Consider the following 18,163-nt stretch of genomic DNA (forward strand, 5'->3'; position numbering starts at 1 on the left):
GCAGGCATAATAAAACTTTCGAACTACATATGTAACGGAGAAAAGTTGACAATAAATCACAAAAAAGGTCGAATATGGCTACACCCGGGGATTGTAACGGAAAAGTGTTTTTATTTTCTGAATATCGGTCACAGATTGAGCCCTTCAACTTTCTGTAGAACTATGAACTGAATAACACTAGTAGGTAATCATATATACATAACATAACATGTAGACATATGTATCAAAATAACAGCCGAAAACTGAATCTAATCTTAAAAGCTTCGCTTCGTTAGCGCCACTTACAATTAACATAGACGTCAAAATTTTAAAAATTAAAACGCTAATACACGTTCAAATGCTTTTTAGTATTCGGGTAATAGATTGCTCAATAGATGCTCCTACTTAGGGAATTGTTTTGAGTTGCAAGTGAATTATATGGGCCCTGGGCAACCCAGAGAAGGGAAGTAAAAACTCAACGCTTAAGGGGACATCCCATTCCCCCTTTGTTTTTGCGATGTTGGCCACCACCTTGGAAAAAGAGATTGCTCAATAGATATTGATATATGAAAATGCATCCTTTACATGCAATTTCTCTTTTTTAATCCATGTTATTACCTTTTCTAAAACCGATATGACCTTATTCATAGAACCCTCGACAAGGCACTTCCCTTGATTTTATATTTATGGATTTAAACTCCACTGAAGTATTGCTGAGTACTACGTTCTACGTAAGCCTTCATAATAGATGTTGTATAATATCGCTGTGGAAATTCAGCGCGAGCTCCAACTATTACTTAGAAGGCAAGCCAGTACACGTTGAGTTACAGGTTCGTTAATTTTTAACCGAAATGCGCGCCGTATGCGCTAATGGAGTACCATAAAGCTTTGAACTGAAGGAACAAAGAACTCATATGAAATACATTTTTTTTCGTTTTATTTGTATGAAAACGTGAATTACATCTAGTATGCATTCACTAATTGAAAATTGAATTACGTTTTTTTGTGCGAAATTCACCTCTAATGGATACAATTTAAAATCACGGTTCCATTGTTATAAACATTTGTAAAACCTAACTTTTATAAGGCCTAATTTAAGTCCCTTTCTCTTTACCACCCTTTTCTTATAAGGAGAGGATGCGAAGGGGAAGTGGATTTGACGGTGGAGGAGATGCATAGGAAGGGGAAATATCCTATTTATATGCGACTCCCCCTCCGTCCTATAATGGTAGGCAAGGCATCTGCAATTGCGGATGTCTATGGGTAGCGGTCGCTTCGCGATTTTGGCGAATTCAGGTGGCCGCTTGCTTGTTTGCCACCTAAAGGTATAAAAAAATAGTCGTTGAATTGGTTGTATATAGAAAATATCTCTTTAATATGTCATGTAAAAACAGATAATTCTAACCTTAAATTTTCTTAATCAAGACATATAATTTAAGTTGATTTATCTATTTTTATCGTTAAAACATGCACTCTACTCTCCTAGTACCGTTCAACTTGTGAATTACTTAAAAATAATTTATACTTACCAGTTCCTTTCAACTTCAAATATATTTACTTACTGAACCCAAACATAGTGAAGACGCGTGTTAGGAACACAATAAAGTAGACCATAAACACGGCCCCATGAACCACTAAACAATATTACCTCGCACGCTTACAACTACTTTCAATCATAGTGTCCCTAGGGATCGGTTTCCCATCAATTTAATATTCTATTATGAGGCTGGCCACAAAACGAAACATTAAAAGCGCTGCCAGTATAAAAGGACAACAATGACCTACCTACCTACTTTCTAGAAGAGACATTATGTTACTCATATTATTAATACGAAAATATAGATGGAAGAATATTTGTAATCTAAACAGTTGAATCTCCAAGTAATTTGTCATAGACATAGAGGATAATCTAGAAGAACATATAGGCTACTCACTTTTGTTTTCAATTCCATTTCTAAAGTATTCCATTCTAAAGTAAATATTTGATATACCTTTATTTCCATGAAAAGTCTATTTTATTTCGACTTTGTCGTAAACTAAGTACATCTAAGTTTAATAAACTCGCTGAACACAATTCAAAGCAATGTAATTTCTCTTCTAGAATTGTCTGGCCGCAAACAAAACACTCCCGCTGTAAATAATGTTCACAGCTTTCAGCTGGATTCTGTATTCAATATTGGTTCAGCTTTGACTTTTAAGAGACAGGATCTGACGCCCTATTTTATTAAACAAAAACGAATAAGAAGTTCTAAACTTATTGGCTAGTCTCCCTTATTTTGTACTTTTATCTTTACCTCACCACCGTCGAAAGTGTTACAATTTATTTCATGCAATGGTGAGTCTTTGTCTAGTCCGTTTATCTATAGTCTTTGACTGGTTCAGTTGTGTTGCGATGTTCGTTTATTTCCCGAGGACGGCGTATTAACTAAGTTTCCACGAGGTGTGAAATTATCGAAGCGGAGAGCACACTAATGTTATTATATTTGTTTTTACGAACCCAGTAAAATAGAATCTTTACTTGTAATTTTAAAGTAAACAGACGCGTAACATAGTCTACTGAGTTTTGTTATCTATATTTTAACTTCGTAATCTATTCGCGATTTACGAAATCTATCTAAAAAGTTCTTCAAGTTAGTTCCCTTTCATAGGACAAATCGTGGATCCGAGAAATTACTGAACTGGATAACTTTCCTCGTCTTCAATAAAACTTGGCTACTCGTTGTAATCTCAAACACGGCGCGAATACAGATGTGAAAGTCTACAATTGCGATGAACTCCGGTAAAGGATAATACAACTTAGATTTGAAGACAAACAGAAGAAAACGATCACATTCCGTCCAAAAAATAAAATATCTTAAGTAAAAAAAAACATTCATATGAGACTAATATTTTCGATTTTACAAAATTATTATAATTCTGAATTATTAGGAACCAATAAACAAACACAGAAATCCATAGCAAAGTAAAAAGTAGAGTAATAAGACATTATTTGCTATTTTAATTCAATTAAGCCTAGATTCATACGTCATATTGTAACAAGCTAATAAAGCAGATTCTCAAACTCGTCTCATAGTGACATAATTACGAAACTATACGCTATAACCATTATGTAAGGTTGAATTTAGTGTAATAAATTATCATGAACCTGGCGTGTAGGCAATCAAATTCAGGTTAGCGCTGTCGGTCATCCGATATCTGCATCTTGCTTCTACCTCATACATTGTCGTGTCAATCAGTAACCGATATGGGACGTGAATGGGAGCTTTAATTGTGCAATGTTGACCGCGTTCGGCCTACATGATAAATTAATTACGACCAATAGTGCATTAGACGTTGCTTGAATAAATATATGAATTAGATTGACATATTATTTGAAAAGATTACATACGATTAGACCGAAGTTATATTAATCGTATCTAGTTTCACTATATTATAATAGCTCACTAGCGCCCTCTATTTTTGCCATTTTCTTACGTCATCTTCACGTCATCTTCACGTCATCTTTGTTATAAACTTGAGATGAAAGTTTAAAAATTAACCCTGTGTCTTTTTTTGCAGTCCATACTTGCGAGGCTTGCGCTATCGACTTCGTAACGACCGCTGACAACTGCGATATAGAAATAAAAATTGCGTTTCGAGCAAAATCTCAAGCTAATGGTAAACGATACGTTTCTGTGCTTCATTTTGAAATACGAAAAACGGTCTTACTACACGTAATTCTCTTATATTGTTCTTTTGGAGACAAGATATCATTTTTCTTTATTATTGTTATTGAACAGTAAAAGCGGGCGTATACTTTAAACTAAACTAACGCCCAACTGTTGAGCGATTGTCGATTGTTTCGCAGCCAATTCAACTGTTTATTAGAAACTAAATTCCAGTAGTGTACGCATTTCTATATAAACTCGTATGAATCAAAGCGATTAAACAGTTGTGCGATAGTTTGATCAAAGGTTACGCGCTCTGATATCTCAATTATTTGTCGAAAATGTCAGCCCGAATTTCGAAGCCGTATTCTTTTATCTTCAAGTTAAATGACGGCTCCATCTCCCCAAGTATTTGCGATCAATTAACTTTAAATGAGACGTGCCATTTTAATTAAATAACCCAAATTGATGCATAGAATAATGAATAGATCTTTAAACATAAAGAAATTATTATCTCTTATTAATTTCAATCTTTCTCATATATTGTTTATAGCAAATGATATGGGACCATTTAACGATTCTGAGTATGGCAGTAATAGTATGTTTTTTAAATGTTTCATTCGTCTCACAAAAGTTATTTATAAGGCAATGTAGTTTACATGAAGGTTGTGAAGGCGTGCGAGCAGGGGGCGCTGTAGTCGCGAACTTACCTAAGTGGCTACACTAACTTTGTCGTTTCCAATAAAACTTACTAGCCAGTAATCTCAACGCGCTGGAAAAAGCTACACGCAGCTTGTATGTTTTTTTTTTAGCAAGAGTAGTATTGAGATTGTGTTTATTAAAATATTTAAGACAGTAAATATGTAATTACATTAATTCAATAAAACATAAAATGCTTAAAAATTAACGATAAAAAAAGATTAAAATTATTCTTAACGGGCTTTCGCCCGCGACTCCTTCTTCTTGGGATTAAATAAAAACAAAAGCAAGTAGGCTGTGTGTCCTTCCAGACTGTCCTCTACATCTATACCAAATTTTAGTGAAATCCGTTTAGGCTACAAACTCTAACAAACATCCATCCATCCATCCATCTGTCTAAACTTTTGCATTTATAGCATTTGTATGATTTTATCTGAGTTGAATCTAAATCAATAACGGTTTTCGATAGCTAAACTTAAGATAGTAATGTGATGAAATAAACAAAACACAAACGCCTTTTAACATAACATCAAATAGGTTTTAGAAAAAGATAGAGGGTCAACATGACTTCGATGTTAAGTCCCTAGAGAAAGGGAACAATAAAAGAATAAGTGACAGTAAACAAAGGTAGGAACGATACAATATCAGAAAATGGACAAGAAGTACAGTCAGGGAATCTTTTAGTGCTGTAACTTGAAAGCTATAGTCGCTTGAATGTTTTATAGGTAATTAGCCGACGCGAAACATTTACCAATAGGACGCAGGTTTTTAATAAATTGGCAGGCTTAAATAATTCGTGTCACTATGCATTAAAAGTATATCTGACTAATATTGTAAATGCGAAAGTTTAGATGGATGGACATTTGTTGGAGTTTGTGGCCTAAACTAATAAACGCAGATCCGTTTAAAGTTAGCATAGATGTAGAGGATACTGTGGAAGAATACGTAGGCTAACTTCTTTTTTTTTTAAGTTCCATGCGGAGGGAATCGCGGCTGAAAGGTAGTAATAAAAAAGTTGTTCCGATAGTAGATGTTAGCATGCGGTCTTTGAGAGTGTGTGTTCCTAGAACATGCTTATCCTTTTTATAACGGCTGGAAAACTTTTAATCTTTTCCTTCAGACATTGAAAATCCCGAGAATCTTTTCAATTTCACATTAGCCTACTTTCCTTGGAATGTTTACACAAAAATGTTAAGCCAACATACTCTGGTATGTTAACTTGTGATTTTTTTCTCTTATTTTTACGTACGTTTATTGTTATTACTGCTTTTTTTACAAAAATAAGACCACTCGTTCAAAAATATTGTCACATTTTCGTACGTTTTTGCAGTGTAAACCTATACTTATAATATGTACACTCACGTGCAAAAGTACTCACGCTTTGACTGTATTAATAAAAACCATGTTTTTTAAATTGCAGCTCCGTAGAGCGCGTTGTCTGAAACTCGACGGGAACAAAACGCGTATTAATTTCGCGAGTTACATTTTAATTGTGTTCAAAGGTTAATTATAAATCACCAGACGGAATATAATTTTATGATATTTCGTTTGTATATCATAAAAGCAAATACATTTTTTTACTCATCACACATTTCATATTTTATTATATTATTTTTCTGTATTCATTTATTATTAACTGTCGCCTGCAAATCAGTCCGCGTGGAATTAGAAAAGTGAGTAGCTTATGTGTTCTTCCAGACAATCCTATACATCTGTTCCAAATTTCATGGAGATCCGTTCAGTAGTTTAGGCTACAAACTCTAACAAACAACCATCCATCTAAACTTTTGCAATTATAATATTAGTAAGTAGTATGATGTTATTCAGCGATAACGTAGCTTTTTAATGATAAAAAATTTTTGCAATCGGCCCAATAGTTTTTGAGTTATTTCAATACATACGAAAATCCAAAAATCCTTCCTCTTTGTAACCTTAGTATAGACGAAATAATTGTAATGTACAGTCAGCCACATATATATGTATGCATTTTCAAAAATATACCAATTTTAATAGACCTTTATTACCAACAATAGGTATGTAAGTATTCGTCAATAAAGTGTTTCTGTAGTTAGAAGTGTATTCTTATTATATTACATTTTTTTAATATTTATGAAACCTTAGTTGTATAAACGTATCTAAGACTTTGTAAAGTTGATCATTATTATGCACCTGACTGTACTAGTACATGGATGAATTAATGACCAAAAGAATAATGTTTCAATATTTATCTATTTAGAGTAAAATAAAAAAGAAATATATAATACTGAAACATTTTATACAGGACTTTAACCTAGATACGTCAGTGAAACTCTACTGCGTCCTTCATTGTCCCCTAATAAAAGTTGTTAATTACTTTTGAGACTTAGCAGGATTATGTATCGACTGAACTCACAACGAACTCTGACCATTCAGTCTGCGAGACTTTTGTTCTGGTTTTGTTCTATTTAATTTGTAAAATTCATTATTTTACATTTGACAATTTTTATGTTAGAACTTTATTGATCTTTCTATTCGCTTATTTACTACATAGTAGTTATATTTTACATAATTTAAATAAATATAAAAACGAATCTAAAACATATTATTTAAAAAACAGGACACCAGCGGATTCCTATGACTCAGGCAACCAGTGGTCAGCTGCAGAGACAGGAACCTCCTCACAATGCGTATGGTTTAAAAAATAACTGCCTTTTGAATCGGGCCCTTAATCCAACTCTTTATTGTAATCATTTTTATCTTACTAATAATATAAATGTGAAAGCTTAGATGGATGGATGATTTTTTAGAGCTTAATCTGCTGAACAGATCTCGATAAAATTTGGCATAGATGTAGAGGATAGCCTGGAAGAACACATAGGCTTACTTTTTTTTTTAAATCACACGCAAACGGAGTCGCGGGCGATATTAAAAGTAACTGAATGATTTTCAACATTTCAAAGACCCTAATTTTCTCAAAACACGAGTAAATGTACACCGCAATACAAAGTACACCTGTGCTCGGATGCATTTTGTGAGACAATTTGCAAACAAATTCTCTGAACTGAACCTTGTAAGCCAACTTGCTTGAATTGCGTTACATACATTTTATGAATATTTGTTAGTTGTTCGGAATAAGGTTATTTTCAACACAACCAGGATAACAATACACTGGTAGAAGACTAAATATTGACGACTGATAAGAGATTTGCTACCGGTCTCCACTCCAGACCACCATAACCACCTAATTGAAATGAACACCACAGATACTACTCGATTTTTAGTTGTGCATCTAAATAATTGAATGTGCGGCGAAACAATCGACAATCGCACAACAGTTGTGCGATAGTTTAATCAAAGGTGTGTGCCCTTGTGTGAGTTGTATTAATAAACAAAAGACAACCTGCAGTACCATAAATCAGAAGATATCAAACTAAAGCTATGAACCGACGTGCAATCAGCATTTCGCCCGTGGTCACAGACTGACCGCATCGGGCGTCTTGTTCGAACATTGTCGTGTCAATCAGTAACCGATACGGGACGTGAATGGGGGCTTTAATTAAGTAATACGGATCGGCCGTCAGTACAGACGTGTTTTGAGTTAATTATGACGATGAATGAAATGGTATCAATAATGCTAATACTGACGGGGCTAATAGAATTAGCCACTACAATATGATTATATTGGAAACTAGCTGTTGCCCGTGACATCGTCCATGCTATATTAAGATAAAAAAGTAGCTTATAATATGCCCGTCATGTCAGCTACCCTTCAGTAAAGGTCCGGTCGAAATTGGCCTAGCCATTTCGGAGATTACCCGGAACAAACGTGGCTTGCAGACAGACAAAGAAAATTAAATGCGATTTTCGTTATCACCAACGCAAATACATCATCTTCCCGAAATCTGGAATTTTTCCTTTGATATTACAGACAGACACTCCTTTTTTATTATGACTACTAGCTGTTCCCGTGCAGCTTCATCCGCATGAAATTATGAAAATTTTATTTTATTGTTTACATTTGTCAAATTATCCATAGCAAATGTCAAAATGACATGACGTGACAAACCTTAGCAATCTTGCTTTCTTGATGTTGACACCAACTTATGGTTTCTTTCCCACATTAGGGTTTTTGTGCAAAATATTTGCTCACTAAGTTTAATATCGTGAAAATATATAGCCTAAAGCGTGACGTAAGTGTAAGGATTTTTATTAAAAAAAATAATTATTCAAAAATATGCAGTAATTGCTGACATCTTAGGCAACAAAGAAGTGTGTGTTTACGCTTTATTATAATAGTATAGACGTGTAGATTAAATCAATTAGAACTAAAATAGATACGCTTTAATCACGATATGAATATGTCTGCTGTTTTTATTGGGTCAATTATATTCAGTTACTCTTTGAAGTATTTTTACTTGTGTGAGCGGCATTAGTACTCCTATCTGATCTTTTGTGAATTGACGTCAATTTTAATTCTAAAATTACCGTAGAGTTCAATTACCACAACATAAATGGGATAACAATCTTTTTTATATATAATAAAAGGGACAAACGAGCGGCAGGAACAGGTCAACGACGCCCATGGACATCCACAACACTAGAAGAACTACACATATGCTGCCGGCCTTTAAGGAAATGAGAGGCACGTTTCTTAAAGGACCTTAAGTCGTTTTGGAAACACCGCCGAGGACAGACCGTTCCACAAGGCAGCTTTTGTTCATGTTTCCTCAATGGAAACCGACGGTATTTATTCTACGTACATTCCTACAGGTATCGTGTTACATTATTAACTTTAGATACGATAATATGCCTATTCATTTAATTAATTCCGAAGCTTAACTCAAATCGTGTTATCGTTACCTTTAATTAAACTTTTTAATTATTTTGGGCTTCGTTGGATTATTTATTTACTACGTTGTTAGACTTTCATTTGGCTTAACTGACCGTTTTATATTTTTCACAAGCGTTTAACGCATATTAAATAACACGATATTCAATATCATAGGATTTTAGATAGATCCACTAAAATAATTTTATACACACATCGTTATGGGCGGTTTCCGAACTACTTTTAACCATTTGATAGTGTTTATGGTTCGATGACTTCATAAAATGAAGTTCCGAACTACGTAACTTAAGTTTTCCTACTTTGGAAATTAAGTTAACCTAACACTAATAAATCACTAGATACTTCAAAAACCCGGCATATGTAAAGTACTTAAAGAGTGCGATTTAAATAGTTTTTTTTTTTACGTCAGACATTTTTAAAGCTACTTTTATCCATTCATTGGCGTCATTCAAGATTCGAATAAAAATGATTTTCTTTTAAAAAACAACACCATAAATTCTCGGCAACTTTTATTAACTTGGCAGGAATATAATTTGACAGTCACTTTCATAAATTCGAGGTACCTTTTAAAAATTATAAGAAGCCTCGTCTTACGAGACGTCACCCAGCATATTATTATGGAGAAATTTATGACAGCCGATGGCAAATTATCCTCTTATGAGGCAATAAGAATTATGTAAAGTGACCCCTAGCGGCGTCGGTGGTAAACACGACTTTTGTAGTCAATTATAAATGGTTTTAATAATTCACATCGTTATCTTCAAAAAAACATTCCGATTATTATAATAATATTAAAACATATTGGTATAACAACAATTGGCTTATTTATTGTAAAAACTTCAAATGCGACGTGAAATACCATTTGGTTAAGCTCTGACTGGGTGGCCCATGTCAACGACATTTTATTATCTTTTGTAAAAATGTATATATACATATGTACATATTTTAATGATTTACGGCTGAATACTGAAAGGAAATTTAAATGTGTAACATCGTCGTGAATGATAAGGCCTCGTTTAAACTTCAAATGCCATTCAAATCTAGACGTCTGACTGATAAGCTCTTGTGGAGTAAAGTGATTGATCGTTTCAGAATTCGGCCATAAGCTAATATTAGTAAATAAAAAATGACCTCAAAATTTGTTACAGCCACGTTTTTTACGAATATTAAAAGCCGCTTTGCAAAATTTTTGTAACCAAAACCTTAATAATGAGTATTACACAATGCTCAAAGCAGCTAACAGCAAACTTTTTCAATTTGAAGCGAGGCCTCGAAAACAGGTAAACGGGAGATCGAATACAATACGGCTTATTTGAATTGCGCTCCATTATATTAAAATTTTCCCTTTTCCTATCCCCGTGGTTAAACACGTGCTTAGAAAGATTTTTATTATAAAACTGGCTTGCGACAGCGACTCCGTACGTGTGGAATTAAGAAAAAAACATAACTAGTAATCTGTTAGCAGAACGAAACTAAGAACGCATGTTTTTTCCAGACCATATTCTAAATCTGTGTTAAATACAGCAAGATCTATTGAGTTGTGTTGGAGATCAAATATCAAACATCCATCCACATTAACTTTCTCAAATTAGCCTTTATCGCTGCAAGATAGGTTTTTGGCAAAAAGCAAAAATATATGGTAGCTTCTTTGGGCTATAAAAACATCTAAAAATCAAATAGAAAACAGTGATTTTAATACAGTTGTGAATTGAGAGTACTAAACTCGATATAATTTGTTTATATTTATTTAAATAAATAAAATAACAAAATGTATATAGTTTAATTATTTTATAAAAGATTTCACAGAGCATAGCGAAGACAAATATTTAAAAAGAAATATGACTAGAAAAAATTCCCTTAGCGAAAACTCCAATTCTCGGTATCCAGGGAAAATATTCCAAGAATTCCTTTAGCATCCTACCGTATACTTCGTGAATTTAACTTTACTTAAAGTATAACTAAGTTATACATAAGTAGGATTATGGACAATTTTTGGTAACGGTATATTTTAAAAAGTATTTATGTTATTGCTCATATACATTCTTGTAAGATATATTATAAACTAGCTGTTACCGTGCGGCTTCATCCGTATGAAATTGTGAACATTTTATTTTATTGTTTACATTTGTCAAATTATCAATTGCAAATGTCAAAATGACATGACATGATGACAAACCATGATCTTACTTTCTTGATGTTGGCAGCTTGTAGCTTATGATCCCTTTCCGACATTAGGGTTTTTAACTAATTTACTTACCCCCTAAGTTTAATAGCGTGAAAATATAGAGCCTAAAGGGTGACGTAATTAAAGGGCTTTTATACTAAAGAAAGAATAACCCAAAAATATTCTGTGATTGCTAACATCTTACGCCACAAAGTAGTGTGTGTTTGTGTGTGTGTTTACACTTTAATATCAGATACATAGGTAACCCGCTATTCCATTAATTTTAATTAACGAAATAAAAAAAAAACTACGGGTTTTGTTTAAATAAGCCCAAATTTACACATAAAAATTCTTTATGTAATAAGTTTGACTGAAGTACGATACAATAAAATTGTTTTTTATATTTCGTAGACAATCTCTTTGAAATCCTAACTTAAATTTTTTAAGATAAAGTAACAACTCAATTTCTTTATTTTTATACTGAACACTTCAGTGGGATTCCTCAGTCGTAAACCAAACGAAAAGTCGTCTTCATTCATTTACTTTAAGCTTACAAAAGTGCGATAGTAAAATTAAAAGTGTTTATAAATTTTAATTGAAATTCAGATTATAAAAATTATAAAATAAAATTCTGTTTTGTATACGTTAAGTCTATTCTTGTCCTTTAAAAATGTCATAGAAATATAAAAATAGTTTAGTTTAGTAATTATACAAGTTAATGTTGAAATATCTAGATCTTGCTCAATTTTTACTATGTCAATATACAGCAACTGAAATCTACTAATGTTATAATTGCGAAAGTTTAGATGGATGGATAGATGAATATATGGATGGATGTTTGTTAGAGTTTGTAACCTAAACTGCTGAACGGATTTCGATGAAATTTAGTACAAATGTAGAGGATAGACTGGATGAACACAAAGACTACTTTTGTTTTTTTATTCCATGCGGACGGAGTCGCGGGCGAAAGCTAGTATTGAATAAAGATAATATTAAAAATCTATCAATAAGACGAGATAGTTTATCTTCTTACATTGTAACTTAGATAAGTTGTAAGTTTTCTAGGTCAAGGTCACGGCGGTCGAACACCTAAAATTTCAAAAGATTAAATTTAATCCCTGGAGTATCGTACGATATCACTAACGATATCGCTAACTAGACTAGATCATGGATATTTGGTAGTTAATAAACCTTAAGATTATCCTGTATACTACACTAGCTGTTCCCGTGCGGCTTCATCCGCATGAAATTATGAAAATTTTATATTATTGTTAACGTTTGTCAAATTATCAATAGCAAATGTCAAAATGACATGACATGACAAATCTTGTTTCCTTGATGTTGGCAGCTACTTATGGTCTCTTTCCTACATTAGAGTTTTTATCCAAAATATTTACACCCTAAGTTTAATGGCGTAAAAATATATAGCCTAAAGCGTGACGTAAGTCTAGGGCTTTTTATTAAAATAATAATTATTGAAAAATATGCTGCATTTGCTGACATCTTAGGCAACAAAGAAGTGTGTGTTTACGCTTTATTATAATAGTGGAGATTATGGTAACACTGTTATCTACTGTCATGGCCTGTCCGGTCAGTCGTATCCGACCCACCGACGGCAGAGGACATCACCAACATACAGTACATATGCTATTTACTTACAAAGACCTAATTATTTTAGTTCTATTTTTGTCTCTACCCGTTAGCAATATTATGTAGTTACTCTTAGGTATTAGCAATGTTAATGTGTGTTTAATTAATTTATTAAATCGAGTTTTATCAATTTATTTAATTCCAAAGTAGGATGTGAATGTTGTCATTCAAAATCGAAACCTAACAACAATATTTTTCAAACAATTTAAAAATTTCAATAAACCATCCTTACGTTTAAAACTAGTTCATGTTCAGAAGCGCGAGATTAAAATTTTAACAATATCGTATAATACAAGGGATCCGTGTGTTTACTGAATAATATAAAAGTTTGGAGACAAAATTACTTTTACACCTGGCAACGTAATGTACAAGCACTAGTAGTTGACGGTTGACCGCCGAGTAATTTTTTACTACGTATTCTAACTGTTCCGTAAGGGTAAAAGTAACAAATTCCAGATGGTACAAAAATACAAAGGAATTTAAAAGCTTTTAGTTTTCGTAAAAATAACTTTTAACTATCACTTTTAAATTTATAACATATCTATACTAATAATAAAAAAAGAAAAGGTTTGTATTTTTGTATGTATTAATATAGCCCAAAAACTACACGACCGATTTAAAAAAAATCTTTCACCATTGAAAGCTACGTTATCAGTGAGTAACGTAGGCTATGTTTTTATTATTTTTTTAATTTACGCGAACGAAGTCCGGAGCAACAGCTAGTTAATAATAATCTTTAATCGTTGCTATAAAGTAACGATCGTGTCATTTGTCCATGTGTCAAAATGTATCTATGAAAAATCGTAATATTTCGACAAAGAATATAAACATAGATATTTACAAGGAGAAATAAAAACACAGATATACTAAATAAACAGAACGGAACGTAATAAAACAATCGTAACCGACGGTCTGTCCATCATTCAATGTGATGTTTTCATTTCATTTTTCGTCGTTCAATCAGGCCCTCGCCGCATATCCGCTAAAAACCACAACGATCCCGCATTTAAAAAACTCCATTGCAAAATAAACCTTAATAACATACCTATACCGTATTCTTTAATCCTCTTTGGTTTATCAATAAACTTCGGCTTTATTACGGACTGTATGTTGCATTATTAATCACGTACTACGCTGTTTAAGGTAAAGAGGATTACTACAAATTAGGGTACAGACAGACGAGCAGCGTCATATAGCAACAAATCGAACTGTAGTTTATATACGTAAATCAGACAGAATCTGTGTTACGTTCTAATTTAAGCTCAGTGGTTTTTATATTGGGATAATCCTATGGGAATGAGATTGATGTTTTCGGTTAGAAGTTTTAACTTTACTCTAATAATGAATACAAAAATACAGGATGTTTATTAGTAGCTATAGTTAGATCTAGAATGTGATATATGGATTGCGTGAAAGGTGACATGATCAAGAAGGGATTGATACTGTGATAACGGAAGATAGTGTTAGCTTTTTGACTATTTTGACGTATTCTGTATTCTATATCAGTACCATTTGTCATAATTTGAAATAACGATATAAGCTTTGTAATTGTGATCCAAAACATCATTTTAATATATTTATGTCATGGTTTTAAAATGTCGTAATTGTGCTTGTTATGTTAATAATCGGATAGTAGTCGGATGTCAAAATAAGGGTGTTGCATTAGCTCGACGATACGACGGCCATATTGGTAAGGTATTCTGTGCAAATTGGAAGAAAACATAAGAGGTAATGAATTATTAAAGCATAACATGGCTGTGACGCCCATAATAGAATAACCTCGAGGAAGAAAAAATGGCACGTCTTACAGAAGCATAAGGACAGGGACATGGTGATGTTATAGTATAACACACATAATAAAATACAGACGAATTGAGTACCTCCTTTTTTGGGAAGTCGGTCAATAAAATGTTAAATGTTAACTACCATAGTTAGTTAATAAGAAATTATTCTTCACAAAAGTTAAGATCAGTATTATTTTAACTATTCTACATTTACAAGTAAATCAATAAAAATATAACAAAAGTGTTTAAAAGAAAAGCATTGGAACTTTAACCTTTCAAACTCGATATAACTTTGTAAAGAAAAATTCATCGAGAATCAGACAATGTTCATAGTTTCATAACTCATTGGAACTTTTAACTGAGTATTTCATGCACCAATTAGTACGACTAGTCAACACCTGCATTGCATTAGAACATTCACATGTGTGTCACCGTAAAATTGTTAATATTCCAACTAGCTCTACCAGCTTGCGGAAACTATTTATTTATACAAACTAGGGATTCGTCCCAGCTTCGCCTGAATGACGTATAATATACATTATATATATTTTCTGTTACATCCATATCCTTCCCATTGTTTGAAAATGTAGTCTATGGTATACTCAGTCATGACGTTCTAAAGACGCAAGAATTATGAAAGTCGATTCAGAACCAATGAATACCAAAAAATAAAATGTAAATGTCTCTTTAAATGGACAGAGGAAAGATTTGTATTTTTGTATGTATTGAAATAACTTAAAAACTACTAATCCGATTTAAAAAAAATCTTTCACTTTTAGAAAGCTACTTTATCGCAGAGTAACATTGGCTATATTTTTAAATTTCACATGAACGGAGTCGCGATCAACAGCTAGTTTATATGACAAGATGTACAAAACCTTTGTTTTTGATAAGTTAATTTTCAAGTTATTATTTTAATCATGTAGTCAGAAATCTTGGAAATTTAAAACCAAAATTGCCATAGTTCACAACTTGAATCCAATAATTTACAAACTGTTAATTCGTCAGATTATCAAAATCTTTAGTTAGATAATAAATTAACAAAGTTGACAAATTGACTACAACATTTGCAACACATACGATCATATTAATATTCATTTTGAATCTGAAATCTCCCGTGCAAATTGATACAGTCGAATCCATTATGAATTCCTAAAATCAGTTGTTTAATTACATTTGCATAAACACAAACAAAACTATGATTAGTCGCTGTTATAATATTGATAATGTGGTCATGGCAGCGGCAGTGTATTGAATTCAACATTCGGCTCTGGATAAACAAAACAGCGAATAGTACTCGCTTATTTGTTACTTGCAATATTAAATTAACAATATCCGTGTATACGATATTGTTTACATTAATTTATCTAACACGACGCGTAATCATGTTGATGTTAAAAAAAATATCACAGGGAAAACTTGTTAAATCTACACAAAAAAAGAGTTTTTTTGACTGTATTAAAAGAAAATATGTGTACTTTTTAATGTAGTATCCAAATTCATCAAGTTTACTTTAAAAGTACACAAGGTTTTCGCTAAAATAATGACAGTTTAAAAGTAAATTCAAAACAAATCTAAACTTACCTTTGAACTTGTGGATAGGCAGAAATCCTTGTATCACGCTTCTTCCTTCTGATATCACTTTCCACTCTCTTATCACTGTTCTCACGTATAGTATGATAACGGGGTTGATAACTTTCTAGTTGCGTGTATAACCGCGCTCGCGGCGCGTCGTTGGTACCTCTCTGCGACATATAGTCCCCACGTCCGTGCTCAGTGGCGGTTTGAGCCACACTGCCGTGGGTGTAAACTCTCTCAGCCACCCCCGGGCGACGTTTTTCTTCAGCGAAAGCCACTCGCGGAGGCTTCGGTTGCATTAAGCTTATTTTCTTTTTCTTAGCCGTTGATGTTACGTAGAAGAAATAACCGTTACGGTCCATCTTCGGTGCGGTCGCCTTTACCTGGAACATAATTTTTGTTACAATTTTTTTACAGGCACATTTATAGCATTCGGAAAAAAAACTCAAAAATTTTAACAATGTAAAAAAACACTTATTGTCGTTAGTCTATACTTATACCATAAAGACGAAAAAAAAAAATTTTATGTATTGATATAATTTATAAAATTCCTTGTCGATTTTAATTTTTTTTTTCACCATTAAAAAGCTATGTTATCAGCGAGTAACATAGGCCAGATATTTTACTTTTTTTATTATTTCATTGCGGACGAAGTCGCATTAACAGCTAGTATATTATAAAGATAATTTAATCAAGTATAGTCATAAATTATGCTGACAAAGAGCTTAATTATCCTCACAGATCTGAGTCACAGAGTGATGTAATATTTTGCTTCTTAGTAATCGAACCTCTACGTTATTAATTTTCATAACTTACTTATTTAGTCTGTACATGTTCCATACATAAATGTGACGTCCAACAGCATTATGTACCAAGCGTGCTTTCCTCGACATATTGTAACTCACTAAATTTAGAGTACAAGTTCATATTACGTACAACCGCAAGCTAAGTCTTTCATAGGTGACTTACGCCAACCTTTATTATATACTAACGTTTGCTCGCCACTTCGCCCATGTGAAATTAAAAATATAGCCTATATTACTCACAGATAAATTACCTTTCTAACGGTGAAAGAATTTTCAAAATCGGGCCAGTAATTTTTGTGTAATTTAAATAAATACAAAAATACAAATCTTTCCTCTTTATAATATTAATATAGTTACAGATTAGTATAGGTTTACGATAACAAACTTGATATTTTCGTATAGAAAATTATGTCATATAACATCACAACGAGATAACTCAATACTTCAGTCGCAGTCAAAACAATAGTGTTATCGGGAAAATTTACAAAGTGGCAAAAGTGAATACACTTTTTCCCCATTGTAAAATTCTCTCGACATCGTTGTGCGATTGACAGGCGCACTGATAAAAGTTTCACGTGCCCGCATTTGCATTGTTAGTACCGCTTTTAGCTATACAGAATACGTCCGTAAGTATTGCAGTACTTAAAGTGGTTTAATAGTAATAAAGGGCGTTTCTTAGTACACTATGAGTAATTTTCATTAAGCGCTCTCTTCATTAACAGAGGTAGAGACGCGTAGGAGAGGGACATATCTTCTTTCTGTGCACTACTACCCCCTACTCTTCCAAATAAATGAGCATCCATCGGTTTTTGCAGATGTCTATGGGCAGCAGTTGCTTCGCTATTTCAGCGAATTCAGGTGGCCACTAATTCCTCAGATAGGTTATGATATAAAGATAAATATAAGGAACTGTTATGACTCTGGGTGGGGCCGTTAGTATTTTTTTAACTAGTGTCCTTATATGTATAAATAAGAAAACTTTTTTTTTTCGAAAATTGGTATACAAGTTTTAATTTCAACCACTGAAC

The 18,163-nt window shown here is 32.9% G+C and overlaps 1 protein-coding gene across 1 annotated transcript in view; it reads right to left on the reverse strand.

The window, feature by feature from the left end:
* The window catches only part of LOC106106721 (kinesin-like protein CG14535), a 197,891-nt gene that overhangs the window by 133,336 nt on the left and 46,392 nt on the right, over nucleotides 1–18,163 (reverse strand). Inside the window, exon 3 of the mRNA XM_013287358.1 lies at nucleotides 16,336–16,712. Coding sequence (XP_013142812.1) covers nucleotides 16,336–16,712 — 377 coding nt within the window. The remainder of the gene's footprint in view (nucleotides 1–16,335; nucleotides 16,713–18,163) is intronic.

This window comes from Papilio polytes, unplaced genomic scaffold (genome assembly GCF_000836215.1).
Source record: "Papilio polytes unplaced genomic scaffold, Ppol_1.0 DF822178.1, whole genome shotgun sequence".
NCBI lineage: Eukaryota > Metazoa > Arthropoda > Insecta > Lepidoptera > Papilionidae > Papilio > Papilio polytes.